This window comes from Papio anubis, chromosome 14 (assembly GCF_008728515.1).
Source record: "Papio anubis isolate 15944 chromosome 14, Panubis1.0, whole genome shotgun sequence".
NCBI classification, from domain to species: Eukaryota; Metazoa; Chordata; class Mammalia; order Primates; family Cercopithecidae; genus Papio; species Papio anubis.
In genome coordinates, this window is record NC_044989.1 from 11,024,404 (window position 1) to 11,044,330 (window position 19,927).

Here is a 19,927-nt window from a genome sequence, read left to right on the forward strand (position 1 = left end):
ACACATACACGCACTTAATATTTTCCTTGATAATTAATATTCTACAATACAAACCATCATTTTCCAAATTTCGTTTCTTGTCTGCTTCATGATCAGCTTTCCTCTGATATTCTGCATTTTTGTGCTGAAGAAGCGCCTTTTCTCTTTCTAACTGTCTTAATGCTGATTCCACACTTTTCCTTAAGGTAATCTGAAATAATGCTTAAAGTTATTATCGAAAAAGTATGTATAAAAATAAAATAAAAACAAAAAATACTTGTTATTCCAAACAGATAAAAAAGATCTCAAAAAGGCTATCACTTTTTTGTTAAAACTGTAATAATGCTTTCCATGATTGTAAACTAGCACACCACTCTTAAATCATAAAGACCATAAATATTTTGTTTACTATTCAAACTTCATGTAACTTTCCATGACTACTGAACTATTATTATTTAATACTTTGGCCTAAAATGTTATGAATAGCATTTTTTCCCTTGAAATATCTATACATACTAAATTAACTCAAGTTTGCAAACACATAACAGAATGAACCCTATTTATAACATGATTTTCCTATAATTTAGTTCTATCCACCAATACTACAAGGTGGGTTTCAAGGCATGTATTACTATGGTACTAAGAGAGCTCCTTAGGTAAGTCCAGACATCAAAGATGTTTACTAACGAAAATGTTAATAAAAAAGTGGGGCAACATTACCTCCTCTTCTAGCTCCTTTGCTGTTTTTTCTAGGCGAGTATTAACAGATCTAAAGAATTTCAAAATGAAACAGTAAATAACTTCTAATTTACAATAAAACATAGTCTATAAATTTAAAAGTAATTATATAATTACTATGTAGCTCTCCTTTTTTTTTTTTTTTTTGAGAGGAAGTCTTGCTCTGTCACCCAGGCTAGAATGCAGTGGCGCAATCTCGGATCACTACAATCTCTGCCTCCCAGGTTCAAGCGCCTGTCCTGCCTCAGCCTCCCAAGTAACTACCTTGGCCTCCCAAAGTGTTGGGACTACAGGTGTGAGCCACTGTGCCCGGCCTGAGCTCTCCATTTCTTTCTTTTTTTTTTGAGACGGAGTCTCATGCTGTCGCCCCAGCTGGAGTGCAGTGGTGCGATCTCAGCTCACTGCAACCTCCACCTCTCACGTTCAAGCGACTGCCCTGCCTCAGCCTCCCAAGTAGCTCCCTTGCCTTCCCAAAGTGTTGGGATTACAGGCATTAGCCACTGCGCCAGGCCGTAGCTCTCCATTTCTTTCTTCTCTTTTTTTTGAGATGGAGTCTCGCTTTGTCATCCAGGCTGGAGTGCAGTGGCATGATCTCGGCTCACTGCAACCTCTGCCTCCCAGGTTCAAGCAATTCTCTGCCTTGGCCTCCCAAGTAGCTGGGATTACAGGGGCCCGCCACCACGCCCAGCTAATTTTTGTATTTTTAGTAGAGACGGGATTTCACCATCTTGGCCAGGCTGGTCTTGAACTGACCTTGTGATCCACCCACCTTGGCTGCTCTCCTTTTTTCAGTAAATGTTTAAACTTAAATTTTATAAAGTAATAATTATCTACAAAACGTACTTGCACTTCTGTTCCAGTTCCTCTTTGGCTTGTATCTCACTGCTAAGATGTTCTTCTAATGTATACAGTTTTTTCTGAATCTGTCAAAAAACAAGAAACTGTAATTACGTATTTTGGTCATATTTAAAGATGGGAGGCTTAAAGAAAATGATAAACTTATTTTGTCTTCCACTAAACATAATGTCCTATATAATGGTACAGTATTTGTATCTTCTTAAGGTGACTTATATATGATAAAGGAAAAAATTTCCCATCTCTTGCTTTACACATGTATGTATGAACACACTTAGGTAACCATGCATAAGAAGCTCTAACTTTGGCAGAATTGTTCTATGACAGAAAGTTTCAAATTCATTATAAAGAATACCACCTCTGATATCTTCTGCTGCTTTTCTATGAATTATTTGCTTGAAAATATTGTCATTATTTGTGCTAGTGAGATAAAAATGAACACATCTAAAACAAATAGAGTATTCAACTGAATATGCTCAAAAATATATTACTGTGGAAAATAAGAATATAAGCTCTTCTTTTATATCTTCCTACGTAATGCTGGTAATATTACTGTGGAGTAATCAATAACTTTCGAATAAATGATAGCTAATTAATTACAAGCCATCTCCTCAGCAGTGTTTCCTAGCCATGTAAGTCTTTAAACAAGCTAAAATTACCGAAACTATTAAATAATCCATTTCTGGAACATTATTTACTTTTTAAAGGATTTAACATTTTGAGCTCCTGTGGTGCCTTTGGTAAAATATCACATACTTTACAAATATTGTCTTGTTAATATTAACAACAATCCTACAAAGATGGTAGCATTGTATCTATCTGATAAAGAAAATGAAATTCAAAAAAGGTAAATAACCAGGCCAAGATAGCATAGCTAATAAGTGGCAGTGCCAAAAATCAATGTAGTTCTATTAGACTCCCATGGCGATGTTCTTTCCAATATTCCTTCTAGTGATCAGGTTCTCCATGGTTTTAAACACTGCATCTATCTTAAGCAAAATTCTATTTTCCCTTAATGAAAATATACAGGCTAACGAACTAGTCAAGTTTAATTGCTTTTGGCTACTACTACATTACAATAATTTGAGCATACCAGTTATTACATGCTATTCAGAAATTCTTGCTGCCAGTTATATGCCCTTGATAAACAAAAACAAAATTACATAATATATATTTTAAACAGATCCACAGAACAATAATAAAAGAGATACTTGGTAGAAAAAAGGTTGTGAACTTCTCTCTTGGGTAATGTAGTACTCCAAAATGCTAGGTAGGATATGACTATATTTAAACATTGCGAGAGTGATGAGTTTTTCTCAGTTTTTCAATATATCTGACAACATCAACATACCTCTTGACTTTCCTATTTAAAACAAAACAGAAAACACATTAGAATATTAAAATGCTGGTTATATTCTGTAAAATTCCTAAAACACAAACCATAACAAAATTATCCAACCTAATGCTTTAGTTTTCATAAGTTTGAAGAAAAAATGTTTAGCATCATCATTTATGTGTATGTGTATATACATGTATGATTTAGCTTTGCATTCATTTATAGATTATAGAAGTCAATTTTCTAAATGTTATTATAGTTGTTTACAAACTTATTCTATCACTTTTGGCAATCAACTAAGACTAAAGCCATGTAAAAGTCATCTTTGTACTAGCCACCATGTCTTGAATAATGACACTATTCGCATAAATCAATCATTGCAATGCTATGTTAAACTGTATTACACAAGGAATGCCATCTCATGATTTTAAAAGAAGCATCAAATTAGCTTTTTAAAAACATGGGTATTACTAAAATATTTAAACATGCAACTAAAATAACTACAGGAGTAAAAATTTATACATACTTCATTTTTCCTTGATTGTATTGAATCATTTTCTCTACAAGATGGAGAGTCACTTAATAATCTATATGGAAGGGGGGAGAAAATAAATTATTTTACATTTCATCTTAATCCATGTGCTATTTTATTCAAGTTATTCTCAGACTTAAATGTCAAACACAGATTTCTCTCTTTTCACTTCAACACATTACTTATAAATGAAGCCATATTTTTCCCTCAAGACATCTGTATCATTTCCAATAATTTAAAATACTAGGGCCAGGCGTTGTGGCTCACACCTGTAATCCCAACACTTTGGGAGGTCAAGGCGGGCAGATCATCTGAGGTCAGGAGTTCGAGACCAGTGTGACAAACATGGTGAAACTTTATCTCTACTAAAAATAAAAAATAAAAAAATAAAAAAAAAATACAAAAATTAGCCACGCATGGTGGCGGACAGCTGTAGTACCAGCTACTCGGGAGGCTGCGGCATGATAATCACTGGAACCTGGGAGGTGGAGGTTGCAATAAGCCAAGATCGCACTACTGCACTCCAGCCTGGGTGACGAAGTGAGACTCCATCTCACTCACTCAATCAATCAATCAAACGCTAAACTTTTCTTGCCTTTCCCTCTTATGGGATAACTAGTCTTTAATTTTGTTTGCACCAGACTCACTAAATGAAACTATACTTCCCACCTCTTCATCTTACTATCTCACTTTTCTTTCTTGTTTCAATCTGTCACCCAGGCTGGAATACAGTGGTACAATAATAGCCCCCTGCAGCCTCGAACTCCTAGGCTCAAGTAATCCTCCTGCGTCAGCATCCCAAGTAGCTAGGAGTACAGGCGCATGCCACTACACCTGGCTAATTTTTAAATTTTTTGCGGAGAAAGAGTCTTGCTGTATTGCCCAGGCTGGTCTTGAACTCCTGGCCTCAAGTGATCCGCTCACCTCAGCCTCCCAAAGTGCTGGGATTACAGGCATGAGCCGCCTGTAATAGTTACAGTTTCTATAACTATTTAATTCTTCTACACCACCTTCTCGAAAAAGACCTCTCTCCTTTTTAAGGATAACATGTCTTTATCTCCAGGTCTTAAATATATAAATCATCACTTCTTATTTTACTATCAATTTCTCTCAACTGGGTTCTTCCCTACTGCCTACACCATGCTTGTGTTTTTCCTGGCACTGATACCCTCATTTTGGTCAGCATGACAATAGTTTTTAGGGTGACCAACTGTCTGTTTTGCCTGGATTTTTCCCTTTGGTTTTGCATGGTGCCATGCCATAATTCCAGGTCCCTTCTGTCCTAAGTAACAAATACATGGCCTTGATCATTAGTTGTACTACAACAATGATTATACCATGTCGGTCAAAATATGTTTCTAAATATTCAGGGAGCCTCCCAATGCCAGAAGGCTAAAAGTCTCTTTAGCAGAGCACACAACAACGGCCCACATTATTCTTCCCCCAAAACTCCTATTCTCTTTTTTTTTGAGATCTTATTCTGCCTGTCACCCAGGCTGGAGGCAATGGCGCACTGCTCACTGTAGTGCCTCACTTCTCCCAGGTCTTATTCTCCTGCCTCAGCCTCCTATAGCTATTAGACTGGTGGCATGCACCACCTAAGTGTCTGGCTAATTTTTTATTTAGGTAGAGGACAGGGTCAACAAGCTTAGCCAGATGGTCTCTGCTCCTGACCTGATCCCACTGGCCTCCCAAAGTGCTGGGATTACAGGCTTGAGCCACCACGCCCGGCCTTTTTTTTTTTTTTAAAGACATGGTCTCACTCTGTCGCCCAGGCTGGAACAGCTCATTCCAACCTTGAACTCCTGGGCTCAAGTGATCCTCTCAACTCAGCCTCCAAGTATCTGGGATTATAGGCACAAATCACCATGTCTGGCTTTCTCTTTTCTTTTGTTGAGATGGAGTTTCACTCTTGTTGCCGAGGCTGGTGTGCAATGGCACAATCTCAGCTCAACCACAACCTCCACCTCCTGGGTTCAAGCGATTCTCCTGCCTCAACCTCCAGAGTAGCTGAGATTACAGGCATGTGCCACCATGCCCAGCTAAGTTTGTATTTTTTAGTAGAGACAGGGTTTCTCCATGTTGGTCAGGCTGGTCTCAAACTCCTGACCTCATGTGATCTGCCTGCCTCAGCTTCCAAAGTGCTGGGATTACAGGCATGAGCCACCGTACCCAAGTGTTTTTATTTCTTTTTTAAAGACAGGGTTCCACTTTGTTGCCTAGGCTGGTCTAGAACTCCTGGGCTCAACTATCCTCCCACCTCAGCCTCCCAAAGTGCTAGGATTACATGTGTGAATCACCACACCCAGCCTCAACATATTTTCTAATCTTACATCCAATACTCACTCCAGTTAACCAATATTTATTGAATGATCTTGTGTCAGACTCTCTGCTAGATGCAGAGATTACAGGCAAGAAAACCACGTAGTCTCATCGAGTCCTCTAAACAGTCATGATATAGTAGCACCTGCTCTATGTTTGAGTGCTACCGGACTCAATGTGAGTGCTCTGTTCCCAATGTGTGCTCACATTCCCAACATTTGCTTCCACTATTCAACACCTTACAACTGTCCCCTAATCTCCCCATATTTCAGCCACTCAAAACTTCTTCTTGTTAGACTTGGCTAAAATGCTGCCTCTTCCCAGAGATCTGACCTGACTTCTCCCTACTCCCAACCAAAAGAGATGATTTCTGTTTTTCTTCTGAACCATCCCAGATTCTCTTAGCATCTTTCTTAAGGCAACTGTCACATTTTACCCTTCTTTATGACTATATAATTCTCTTATATCCTTCATGAGATGACAAGCTTCTTCAAAAATAGGTATCTGCTTTTACTCTATATCCCCAAAAGAATGTAAAATGGTGTCTTGCAATAACTTATAAAAGAATAACATAAAACATTCAGAAATAATAAAATAAAATTAAGAATTCTTCTGATGATAGTTCTTTTGGAAAAAACAAATTAGCACTTTATCTTCTGTAATTCAGTCTCAAAATAAGACATCATCTTATAGCGAGATTCTAAAAACAGTAAATATTAATAAATAATAAACTACATACAAATTTTCTCTATAGTAGGTAAATCCTATGAAAGGCAGCTGATTTCCAACAAAAGCTTTAGGAATTGGGAAGGTTTCTACATCTCCTTTGTCATCTTCAATGTCATCGAAATTGCTGCTGTCTATGTCACTGCTGAGTTCAGGTACTACAGGAGCTGCCGCTATTAAAAGAAAAGAAATAAATTATTTCATTCACAATCAAAATATATAAACCATCCTATTTTATTATGATATACTATTTATTATTTAATAACACTATATAAATTTATAGCAGTGCATTTTCCATTTTGTCGATTCACAGAATTAAAATTTTGTAATTTAATGCTATATTAGATCAGTTTTAAATACAGATTAATCCATTAAACAAGGAAAGCAACATATTATTCTAGTTGTTAAAAATTACAAGCAGCAATAATTTGCACAGAATTTAGAGATCTCAATTTTCTACGTTCTCAAAACAGAAATATTTCTTACCCTTAAAATGAATCAATGTCATATACACATAGTAAAAATAAGATACTATGCTTACCACAATATTTAACAGAGTATGGTCTCCATAAATAATTGTTGATTTGTCAAATCAAACACATTTAAATTAAAGGATTATATTCCCTTGATTCTAAAAATTATTGAGATCTACAAAGCTTAACTTAGCAAATTAAGGAATGTGTAATGTTTATTATAAAAGTGTTGAGAAATACTGCTAACAGTTTGCAAAGATATTGAGGAATATTGTTATAAATACTGCCACAGAACAAATTTGAAATGAAATTTCTCAATTTGAAAATGAGTTAGCATTAAGTGTTATCAAACATGCTTGTTATTTCAAAAAAGGAATCAAATTATGAGTTTCAGAATGTGATGGAATGAAAATATTTAGGTTTATTGACTTACTTTCTCTTATGTTATCCCAATGCCACTGATCATTCTTAAAGAAAGGATGTTGTCTGATTTCTTCTACCCCATTTCTCCCAAGTCGTACCTCCCTAAATAATGCAGTTAAAGATTGTATTATTTAAAAATTGTAAAATAAAAAGATTACCTCTACGTCAATAGTTTAACCAAAATAAAGATCTCAAGTAAATTCGAGATGTTTGTATTAAAAGCTTCAGCTTAAATGTTTCTCAAAAATAAGCAATCCCATGTTACATTATGTGATCTCTTTAGATAGATTTAAAAAACTGTAATGCATAATAAATGTCGTGAAAAATAAAATGTTTCTGTCTATAGTTTGCATCAAACGAAAGTACATAAGACTATCAAGTAAAAAAATTCACCTGCATGTGCCACGACTGAATGACAATAACTTCAGGATATACAGAGACATAGATCTAACTTCTGGCAGAGAAGAGTTATTCAAAACTTCTCTAATAGAAATATTATTTTCAAAATCTCTCCCTTTCCTAAAAAGAATTCATATATTATGTTTGAAGCTATCCACATTTATTCTGGTAAATTACATCTCTACATGTATATTAAAGTTATCATTCTGCATATATGAAAAGTGTTACAAAGAATTTCATTCTTTGAACTTCTGAGTCTTCAATGAAGAGTGTATGGAAATAGCATCTGTGTTATACAAGGCCCTGGAGCTATGTTTATCATAAATAGGAAAACTGTAGACCTTAAGGGAAGTGCTCCTAGCCATATTTATGGCATTAACTTATTTTCAAAATATCAGTTTTCCACCTATAATCATTCCTTAGATTGCACACCCCTGCCCCATAACTACTAATTTAAATATTTCATAACACTCCTTTTATAAACATAAAACAGGTGCACCCTGTTGTACAATTTATCATCCAGCACAAATTATGACCATCCCTACCAATCCTGCTCAGTGCCCACATCAAACATACAGGCTGTGTTCTTCTTCCACCCTATCCTCTAGAAAGAGGCATCTCTCCTTCTTTTCAAAGATAACATCTCCTCATCTCCAGGTCTTAATATATAAATTGTCATTTCCATTTTACTTTGAGTTTATGAGCACCGACTGCTCATCAACCATGTAATTAACAGGTATTAAAGTTTTATTCTACAAATGATTGACAAAGAAAAATAATTATCCTCTTTGATGAAAAAAAGAAAAAACATTTTATAATGTTCAGTTTGACGAGAGGAAAACAATTTTGTTAATGGAAATACATATTGATGTAACTCATCTGGGGATCAATTTTGTAACATCACTTAATTTTAAAATGTGTATCCCAGAATTCCACCTTTAAGATTTTATCCTATAAAAAGTATACAGAGATGAATGTGTGAGGATAGTCACTGCAGTAATGCTTGTAACAAATTAATAAACAAGATGTGCCGAGGAATCTTAGCATATTAGAGCTAGAAATGCCCTTAGTTATGTAATTTGAGCCCACTGTTTTATGGATGAGTAAAATTATTTCCCAAAAAAGTAAAAATAATTTCCCCAAGATCACAAAGCTGATGTGTAAGTTTGAACAAGGGTGTGAGCACCCTCTTCTATATGTTGGTCCTTTGATGGGATGACTCCCATCACAAATATAAAATGGGACATTAGAAAAAAATGGAATGGAGTGAACAAGGAAGACAAATCAAAGAGTTTTCTAGCTTCTCTTTTTGGGGCAGGTTTTCTCACCTTTGTTCATCTATTTTGTTTTTAAAAGTATAGAATTTCCAGGATAGTCTTGCTCATATTCAAATGTAAATTAAAAAGGGTTGGGAAGGAAGCACTCACAAGTCTAACACAAATAGTTTTTAAGATTATAACCTGCTGAGTATTTATCTACACAAAATACTCTCAAAAGTTATATAAGAGTAATACGGATTAACCAGCTTGGAGGATAAAATGTGAACAATACAAAAGTTTTATTTCTTTCAAATCCATTGTTTTACCAAGTTCTATTTTTTCCTTTTTAGACATGAGGGTTAAGGTTAGAGTTTGATTACAACTGGGCTGTACACACATAACAAGGAGGTAGCCCAACACCAAGCTTAGCAGAAGGAAAAGGCTAACCCAGAATTAGATGCTACTTGGGTAATGAGAGGCAGACTGATTTCATATGTTAATAAGCTAGGTGTGCTTTTATTTCTACAAATTTAACATAAAAGGGCTTCTCTACAAACAAATTCAATGTACATTACCTATCTGTTAAGAAAGCACAGATGAGATTCTTTGCATGTTTGGAAATTTCTGCATCTTCAGGGAAACACAGTGAATTCTTATGATCCATAATTTTGCTATATGTTCCTACAAGTGAATCCGCATAAAATGGAGTATCCCCTAAATTTCAAGAAAGAAGATACTGAGTGTAACAGAGAATGCAAAGGAAACACTTTTCACCTAATATTTAAGTATGTTAAGTTGAAATTTGTCACATGCAGTGAAGAACAAATATTCTATGGGCACAGAGTCCCAGTCAAAACAACAGACATATTGTTATATTCTAAAACAAAGAATGTATTTAAATTGTAACACCACCAATGACCCCTCATTCCTTAAAAGCAAAATAAAATCAATGATAACTCCAGAATGTGTTGAGATTTTTTTTTTAACGTAAGAAAGGAAATGTTTTACTGAATAGTGCAAGAGAAAGATTTCCTGTATGGGGTCAGATCAGTCAGAGTCCTTTAATGCTTGGGCTGGATCAGCATTTTGAAATCACTCTGTAGAGCTACGCTATACACCACAGTTGCCACTAGCTACAGGTGGCAATTTAAAGTTAAAATGAATTACATAAAATGAAAAACACAATTCCCTAGTTATACTAGCCACATTTTAAGTCATGATGTAACCAATGGTTACCACACTGGACAGCACAGATTTAAATCATTTACATCATGATAGGCCAGACAGGGCTGCTCTAAGAGTTAAACCAGCTCTATTATTTTACATAAGAGGAAGTCAGGCCCAAAGAGACAGACTGTGACTAGCTTAAAGTGACATGTAGCTAGAGTTGAAAGAGGGCAGAAATGGTCTCCCCATGCAGTGTTCTTACTAATGACTGTGATAGATGCACTGAAGCAAGTATAAAGATAGAAAATGTTGAAGGCACCATTCTGGCCAGTACTGAGCTAAAGCCACAAGTGTTACAGGCTCTGCGAGTACACCTACACTACAAGGAACTTTAATGAAAACCTGACTTTCCTAAATCAGCCAATCCAAAACTTCAAAAAATGTCTTCAGGTAGTTATTTTTTGTTTGTGTTCAAAGAAAGGTAGAGGGCAGCTTTGAATTCAATATTTTATTTTTTATTTTTTTAATTTATTTTTTAACTTTTACTTTATTTTTTAACTTTATGTTAAAAATTTTGTATTTATTTTAATTCTACTCTTTTATTATTATTTTTAGACACAGTATCTCATATGTTGCCCAGGCTGGCCTTGAACTCCTGGGGTCAAGTAATCCTCCTGCCTCACTCAGGCTCCTGAAGAGCTGAGCTAGCACCACTCAGCCTCGCAGTCGTGAGAATTTAAATGGCCTCTTCATCGAATAAGCCAAATTACTTACTCTAAAGTACCTTATTTTGTAAATCCCTAGGAAAGCGTGTCTAGAGAATATATTCTATTTTCAAAAGATTACAAGACGCAACCTAGGCCAGAGGTGGGAGAATAGACAGCTACATAGGACCATATAATGTGTACAAAGAGACTCACTTTGAAAGGCCCAAAATAGAGTAGGTCATACTATGACATGAAACGAAGCATAACAAGATCAATGCTACATACAAGACAGTCATCTAGAGAAAGCAATTTATGCCACAAAAAAGTTCAACAGTAATTATTTAAACTTGCAATTTATCAAAAATTTCTGATTTTTTAGCAATAACCATAGTCTTTTATCATACAGGCTTTACACTACCATTTCTTTTAGGCTCACCTTTTAGAAAACATATTCTCTAATTCTAAAAAGTATATTTTAACTCTAATTAATTCCATATTATGTTACTAGCCTTGACATACTTGCCTTGGAAAGTGGATTTAACTACATTTTCAACCCTCATCCCCATGCCACGTCGCTGGCTTCCTTAGCCCAAAGGTATTAATATTTTTATGACCCGAGTACTTAGAAATGGGAAACCTTAGGAATGAAATCTATGATGTAAAGAAAGTTTTGAAATACTTCAGCCTTTCAAGTTTTGATTTGGTCATAAAAAAGAAGAAATAACTAAATTTGTCTCTGAGTTTTCTAAAACTGCAATGTTATTATAAAATATATTTATCTTGATAATCAAATGGTAAACATTATATTTATAATTTATTTCACGAGAATTACAAACAAAATATATATGCAAGTAGTAAATGGAAGGAATACAGTTGTTTACGAAATCAATTATGTAATCACATAAACTAAAGAGATTTTTACTTTACTATTATTGGGACAAATATTAAGTCTTACATTGAAACACTATAACAAATATGATTGATCAAGAAAATCTTAGAGGGCTAGGCGTGGAGGTTCATGCCTAAAATCTCAGCACTTTGGGAGGTTGAGGTGGGAAAACACTTGAGGTCAGGAGTTTGAAACTAGCCTGGGCAACATGATAAGACCACTCTCTACAAAAAATGAAAAAAAATCAGTGGGTTTAGTGGCATGTGCCTGTAATCCTAGCTACTCGGGAGGCAAAATGGGATGATCACTTGAGCCTAGGAGGTCAAGGTTGTAGTGAGCTGTGTTCATGCCACTGCATTCCAGCCTGGGCAACAGAGCGAGACCCTGCCTCAGAAAAAAAAGAAAAAAAAAAAAAGAAGGAAAATCTTAGAATGAAGGCCCACTGAAGCTGTAAACTTGCTTCTTGCTCTAATATTCTAATAATTCAAAAATGTCTACTGGAGAAATATTTCCTGGTGATATATTTTTAATTCTTTTTACATTCTACTTATTCCATTTAATCACCATGCCAGCATCAGGCTTGTTATTAATTTTCCAATTAACAGTCTGCCCTATCAGATACTACTAATTCAAAGTTTCCAGAAATCCAATTCTTCCCTACGACAAAGGCAATTAATTTCCTTATATTCTCAAATTCTTGACTGATATAAAGCATTATAAGAAGTGTTTTGAAAAAAAGTTAAAATATTTACTTACCCACTAGCATCTCAAAAAGGAAAACACCTACAGACCACCAATCACATTCTCGCCCATAGTAACCATCACCCCCTTGTGATTTCAGAACCTCAGGTGATATATAATCAGGTGTTCCAACTGCTGTATCACAATGTACCATGCCTGTCTGCATAAACAGGAGAGATAAAGAAAAAAACAGATCAGTGTAAAAACACACACTTATAAATGCAATGAATCCATTTATTACTAGATATACAGTGATTACATATTGCTACCAACAGAACTTCTCTGCTGACATGACTTTGGGATACAGAGAATAAATACATTGGAAAATGCATTAAAATGCCTCAATTATGGGAGATAGGAATAAACTGTGAACTCTAAAATACAGGAGGCTTCCTCAACAAAAGAAGAAAAAGGTGGTAAAATGGAGATTCCAGGCAAATCAACAACTTTTCTTTTTCTTATTTTTTACACTATAAAGTAGTTGTAAAGTTAGTACAAAATGTGGTCTTAAGGACGCTGACCTAGAAAAAAGAATCATTAGAGAAAGGAAGCTTTCATATTTCCAGAATAAACTGAAACAATTAAGATAACAAAGGGCCCCAGTTTGGAGGCTGAATAAAGAATTGGCTCTTATATTACCAAGAAAAAAAACAAAGAAATAGATCAAATGTTTAAATTAGAAGATCTTAGAAGTGTGAAAGCTATACTTCCAGGCTATATATTTAGAAATATGTAGCTGTGGCATCAATATATTTGGCAAGATGATTTTTAAAAACCACTTATCTGTGTTTAGTTTCAATAGGTAATAAAATAATCCCTCCCTGATGTCTTTTTGACAAGTACAATAACCATTATAGGGGTGGGTGTGTCTGCATGCTGCAAAATTAAATGACTAGAGAAGTATAGTGCTAAATGGTGTTTCTTTACCTCTAGCTCTTTCCAACTTGCAATGATTTGAGAGATTAAGTGCCCTTTATTTCCTTGACCTGCCCAGTAAAGAGTGTGTTGCCCACATTCCTCATAAGGAAGCTACACAAACTACCTAATACTGAGTATTATGGCTACCTTGAGAAAAGGAGGTTGAACACATTTTGTAAACCTAATTCATGTAACTTTATATAAAACATGTTATAGATAAAATCTTTTCATTCATTCTCAAATTGACAGAACTAACTCAATGGCTTTATTTTCCCACATACATAGCAAATAGAGAATAAAAGCTATTTTAGTTTGAATAGAAATTTAAAAATAAGTTTTATGGAAATAATTGAGCAAACCATGGGAGTAACACTGTGTGTGGATTACTACGAAGGACAAATGATGAACAAGACAGTGCCTGACTTCAAAAGGCAGGGTATACAATTAATTTTTATCATGGACTGTCCTATAGTCTAGACTTCTGTTGGGGGAAAAAATTAACAGAGGCTTATTAGGTTAAACAAAATTTCCTGATTTCACATACATCCACAGAAATCAGGTTTTTAAAAACATATGAGATTTAGCTACTAAAACCAACTCACTGGAGACACACACACACACAAACACAAACACACACATGCAACCAAACGAAAAATTACTTAGCATTCAAAGGTTCAGAGGAAGGAGAAGAAAGGGCAAGATAAGAAAGAATTGGCATAAAGTTAGGCTGTAAAGGATGGATAAGTTAGGGTTTAAAAGAGACAGGGTGGTATGACAGGTTAGATAGAAAAAAAGAGCATACAGAAACTGGAACAACCTAGTATAAACATGTTTAAGAAATGCAGTGAAATTCAAATCAACTAAACATAAAGTTCCACACAATGAATACTGGAAGGATAAGCTGCCTATCAGTGTAAATAACCACTTGCAGAATAAATACTTGGGTAGGACTAAAGATTTTTTTTGGTTATAAACTATTATATTCTATATAGTAATAGCAATTACTAATAGTAAACTATATTCACATACTAAACTATGTGAATAACACTCTGCTTTTGGAAAATTAATGTTCTAACTATGATTTTTGGCTAGCATACTGAAGTTTTTAAAACAAACATTTGAAAATGATATTTAAAAGTATTTTAAAAGTGTGTTATGTGGAAGCTCTCAAATTATATGAATATGAAATCTACATTTATAACAAGTCTCTAACCCTGTTTAAATGAACTGTGAGAAGGATAAGTAAAAAACTAAAGAGATTGGTTTACCAACAGTGGGTGGGTGGTCAAAGGATGGAAAGAAGGGAGTAATGGGAACAGGGTATCGGAATATGGAGCAAGTGACTCTTCTCTGAGCATACATTTTGTATAGCTCTATCTTCTAAAACCAGAGGAAACTTCGTGTCCAAAAAATAAAATAAAATAAACATTAAAACCAATCAGGATGTGGGGGGAACTCTAAATGGAATACAAAAAAATAAGAAATGAACCTGTTTTATAAATAAATAACCTAACCACATTAGAGAAGGCAGAAAGAAACAAACTAAACTAACTCTGGAAAATAACATCTTAACAGGATACTGTAAGACTAATTAAAAACAAAAGTATACAAAAATAATATATTTTGGTTAGCAAATCTTTTTGTCACAGGGGTAAGGACTGGCAATCCTGAAATAATTTTATGTGTATACTAGGGTTGAACTGGTAAGTAAATACATTGCAGATAATGAGAGCCAAGAGTTTTACTGTTCACGAGAGAAATTACAAAAAAGAAAGGAGAGACACTAGAATAAACCTAGTGGTGCTGGACTTGAATCAGAGTTAGCAGTATGAGCTCCTAACTTTCAATATGCTATATATACAGACATACACAAAATTAAATACAAACGTGTGTACATGTGGTTTATGGTTTAGTACATTTAATATATACAATATATACCCCCTAACTCTGTCACCTGGCAGGGCCTAAAAGTCCAGAAGCAATGAGCACATCTAGCACCCAATTGTTGATTTATAAATACCATTCTTTTTTTTTTTTTTTTGAGACGGAGTCTTGCTCTGTCGCCCAGGCTAGAGTGCAGTGGCCGGATCTCAGCTCACTGCAAGCTCCGCCTCCCGGGTTTACGCCATTCTCCTGCCTCAGCCTCCCGAATAGCTGGGACTACAGGTGCCCGCCACCTCGCCCGGCCAGTTTTTTGTATTTTTTAGTAGAGACGGGGTTTCACCGTGTTAGCCGGGATGGTCTCGATCTCCTGATCTCGCGATCCGCCCGTCTCGGCCTCCCAAAGTGCTGGGATTACAGGCTTGAGCCACCGCGCCCGGCCATAAATACCATTTTTTAATAAAAAGAATCAGAGCTTCTTGGAGAAGAAGGTGATTCCAGATGTGAGACAGAGAAAATATAAGACAAGTCTTAAACATTGTATAGAGTCAAAAAATAAGAAAATGCTCCAAAAGGGGGACATGTGGAAAGGACAAAGAGGCCAACCTAAGGAGCTTTCACAAGATGGCAAACTTTGGACTGAGTTTCAAAATATGAATAACAAATTTCCAGGCAGATTTTTAGACAGCATATATGTAGGCCAAGAATCATGATATATCATAGTACAGAAAGAACTACATGTAACTCAAGACTTCTAAGCCATAAAGTACTGTCAAATGATAGAGAATAGGGTACAAAAGCAGGTAGGAGGATCATATCAGAAGAAATTTCATGTGACAAGCTAAGGAGTTTGAACTTAATTCAGTAGATGACAGAAATCTGCTGAAGGGTATTAAGCTGGAGAGCCGGATAATCAAGTATGCATTTTCAAAAGGCTTCTCAAAATGTTTTATTTTAAATGTATCAGATTAAATGCATATTTTCTAAATATATTTGATATGTTATCATGGTCAAAAAAATCATAAATCGAGATAACTTACTGAAAACACAAAACTGGTCAATCGGAAATCTTGGAGTTGGTCTAAAAACAACTGAAATGCTTCCTATAAAGGTGGAAAAAAAACTGTAAATGGAATTTTTAATTAACAGAATCACTGAAAGCTTCTGTTGTGGGAAATTCTTCTCTTTTCAGTAAATTCAGTGTTTTCAGTAAATTCTCTGAATTTATGATTTTTTGTCCATAATACATCAAATACATTTAGCAAATACATATTTAATCTGATACATTTAAAATAATCTGAGAAACCTTTTGAAAATGCATACCTTTTTAAAAATAAAATTACTTTAAAAAAAAGGTACCAGTTAGTTTTTAAAAAAAATATAGCCTCTATTTAGTCAAATGGTATATGCTAGAATATTAATGGATAAAAATCATATCCTAATTTCAAGTAATTTTTATTTATTTATTTATTTATTTATTTATTTATTTGAGACGGAGTCTCGCTTTGTCGCCCAGGCTGGAGTGCAGTGGCACGATCTCGGCTGACTGCAACCTCCACCTCCTGGGTTCAAGCGATACTCCCGCCTCAGTCTCCTGAGTAGCTGGGACTATAGGCCCGCGCCATCACGCCCAGCTAACTTTTGTGTTTTTAGTAGAGACAAGAGTTTCGCCATGTTAGTGAGGCTGGTCTCGAACTCCTGACCTCAGGTGATCCACCCACCTCAGCCTCCTAAAGTGCTGGGATTACAGGCACGAGCCATTGTGCCCAGCCTCTTCAGGTAACTTAAAATACTAACATATAATGTAGTCTTAAAAGGTGGTAAATGTTGCTATAAAATGCATGACAGGCAAAGAGTACATCCAACATAGCAGTAGCTCTCAACTATTACTGAGACACATCTACATATACATATCTTACAATGTGACTCTCATTCACATTTAGGTAAGTTTTTTTTCTGAGAGAATAAGGATGATGGCAACTGTATCCAGAAAGCTGTGTAATATACAATTTATCAATGATATAATTTAATGAGATACTATTACTCTTAATTCTGATAGTGATAAATTATTTTAGTCCTTGTAAGTTTATAGTTGTATTTTATTTTTGCTTTTATCCATGGCATAACATTTTATAGGAAGTCAGGATGGCTGAAAAATAATTTGAGCATATATGTCTACATTATAGATAAAGGGTTGGCTAATTTTTCCTGTAAAGGGCCAGACTGTAAATATTTTGGCTTTGTGGGCCACACAGGGTCTCTGTCACATATTTTTCTTCTTTTTTTAAACAAACTTTTAAAAATGTAAAAATTATTTTTGGTGTGTAAGCTATATAAAACTAAGTCACACTCCTTTCTGTAAGTGGATGAGAATAAAACTATGGATATTTCTTTTTTTTTTTTTTTTGAGACAGGGTCTTGCTCTCTTGCCCAGTCTGGAGGGCAGTGGCCTGGCGCGATCTCGGCTCACTGCAACCTCCGCCCCCTGGGTTCAAGCAATTCTCATGCCTCAGCCACCCAAGGAGCTGGGATTACAGACATGCACCATCACACCTGGCTAATTTTTCTATTTTTAGTAGAAATGGGGGTTCACCTTGTTTGCCAGGCTGGTCTCGAACTCCTGGCCTCAAGCAATCTGCCTACCTTGGCCTCCCCCAAAGTGCTAGGATTACAGGAGTGAGCCACCGCAGCTGGCCAAAAGTATGGACGTTTCTAATGGCTTTGGTACAGTAACAATAATCAAACAAAGGCACATGAAGTGTTGAACCTTAAACTTGCAATAACTCTATTCATGTTAAAAACTAACAGAGAATTATAAATTCAATGTACTATAGTTTTTAATAAAAAACTCTTCTGTTCTTAAACATGGTATAATTATCCTTAGTATTGCCTGAGGAATGGAGGTCTGGGGTAAAACAACACTTTTGAGTTCAGTATTTGTTAAAAAACATCTTTGACTACATCAGAATGAAGGAGTTCTATTCAAACAAAGGAAGGCATAGATGGGTAATACAATGGAAGATGATATCAGCAATATCTATGGAATCACTATCTAGATTATATAAGGAATCCCTGTACATGAACAAGAAACCAATTTAAAAGAGTTAAAAGACATAAACAGGTAATTCACAAATTAGAAATGACTGACAAATATATGAAGAGAGGTTTGTCGTCATTAGTTACAAGATTAACATAACAGGTCAGGCACAGTGCCTCACATCTTTAATCCCAGCACTTTGGGAGGCTGAGGCAGGAGGATCACTTGAGCCCAGGGGTTTCAGGCTACAGTGAGCTATGATTACACCACTACAATCCAGTCTGGGCAATAGAGGAGACCCTGTCTATAACAACAACAAAAAAGATTAATGTAATTTTTACAAATCTCATTTTTTTTCTTGGCTTAGTTCAGTAAGATGAACGTAATTGTTTAAAGATACTACTATGTATCAATGGAACTGGTAGCCCTTAGAGAACTGAATAATAAGCGTTAGCAAGGATATGGGGAGACAAGATCTCTCATGGACTACTAGTAAGAAGTTACAAACATTCACAGCCATTCTGGAGACTGGGCAATTCTTTTTTTATGTACCCTCTGATATAGCAGTTTCACTTCTATGTTTATACTTAGAGAATCCCTTGTCAGCATATACATGGGACATATATAAAGATATTCAAGACAGTATTGTTGTTAGCAGGGATTTGGAGGTGACCTAGAAATCAAACATCCAAGGAATAATAAGGTAAATTGATTGACAGATACTACGGAATACTAAGCAGGAGAAAGAAGCAATGAACTAACTGACATTTATCAGGGAGAGATATAAGAACAATGCTGAGTAATAACAGTAAACAAAAAGACATCTACATCAAGATACCGTTTACACCAGCTAAGAACATACATGGACACTACACTAATAATCTGCAAAAACATATGGTAAACATACACTAGCTATCTATCAGGGAGAGGAAAGACAGAATGAGACAGAAACTGAATGGAGGAAAATATAAAATAAAAGCAAGATGAGGCCTTTGTGTTGACTACTCATGACAACAAACTATGAACAAAGGAGCATAAACTCAACTCTCTGTACCTAAGTTTAAAAACAGTAAACAGTGCTCACTTCGGCAGCACATATACTAAAATTAGAACGATACAGATAAGATGGCCCCTGCATAAGCATAACATGCAAATTCTTGAAGTAGTCTATATTTTTTAAATTTATTAAAAGTAATAACAATAAATAAAAGTAAAAATAGTAAACAAAATTAGGCCATGTTTTATTTTGCCTTATAAAGAGACAATTTAAGTAATTGCTTACATGCTTACAAATTATTCTGTAGGTACCATATTCTATCCTGTTCCCCATATTCCCCTTCTCTACACCTTTCTCTCCTTAACCACCCTTATCCTCCCTAAAAACATGTGATATGATTTATTTCTCTGTACCCCAGCCCCAAAAGTTTTTGGTTTAATGAAAATCGAAATACATTCATGGAAGTACAGCACAAAAACATGTTATATTATGTATAGCAGATATAAGTTTAGCATTCTATCAGGAAATTATTTCATACTTCATTTTCA

General features: G+C 35.2%; 1 protein-coding gene and 1 pseudogene across 7 annotated transcripts in view; one reads left to right on the forward strand and one right to left on the reverse strand.

The window, feature by feature from the left end:
• Positions 1-19,927, reverse strand: part of ROCK2 (Rho associated coiled-coil containing protein kinase 2) — a 162,522-nt gene that overhangs the window by 36,266 nt on the left and 106,329 nt on the right. For all 7 annotated transcript variants that reach the window (XM_009183682.3, XM_003908284.4, XM_021924576.2 and 4 more), the window contains exons 6-14: positions 12,562-12,706; positions 9,618-9,756; positions 7,395-7,486; positions 6,502-6,661; positions 3,435-3,495; positions 2,924-2,935; positions 1,561-1,640; positions 700-748; positions 55-190 (exon numbers count right to left, since the gene is read on the reverse strand). In XM_009183682.3, the coding sequence (XP_009181946.2) occupies positions 55-190; positions 700-748; positions 1,561-1,640; positions 2,924-2,935; positions 3,435-3,495; positions 6,502-6,661; positions 7,395-7,486; positions 9,618-9,756; positions 12,562-12,706 (874 nt within the window). The remainder of the gene's footprint in view (positions 1-54; positions 191-699; positions 749-1,560; positions 1,641-2,923; positions 2,936-3,434; positions 3,496-6,501; positions 6,662-7,394; positions 7,487-9,617; positions 9,757-12,561; positions 12,707-19,927) is intronic.
• On the forward strand, positions 19,459-19,559 carry LOC116270382 (annotated as a pseudogene).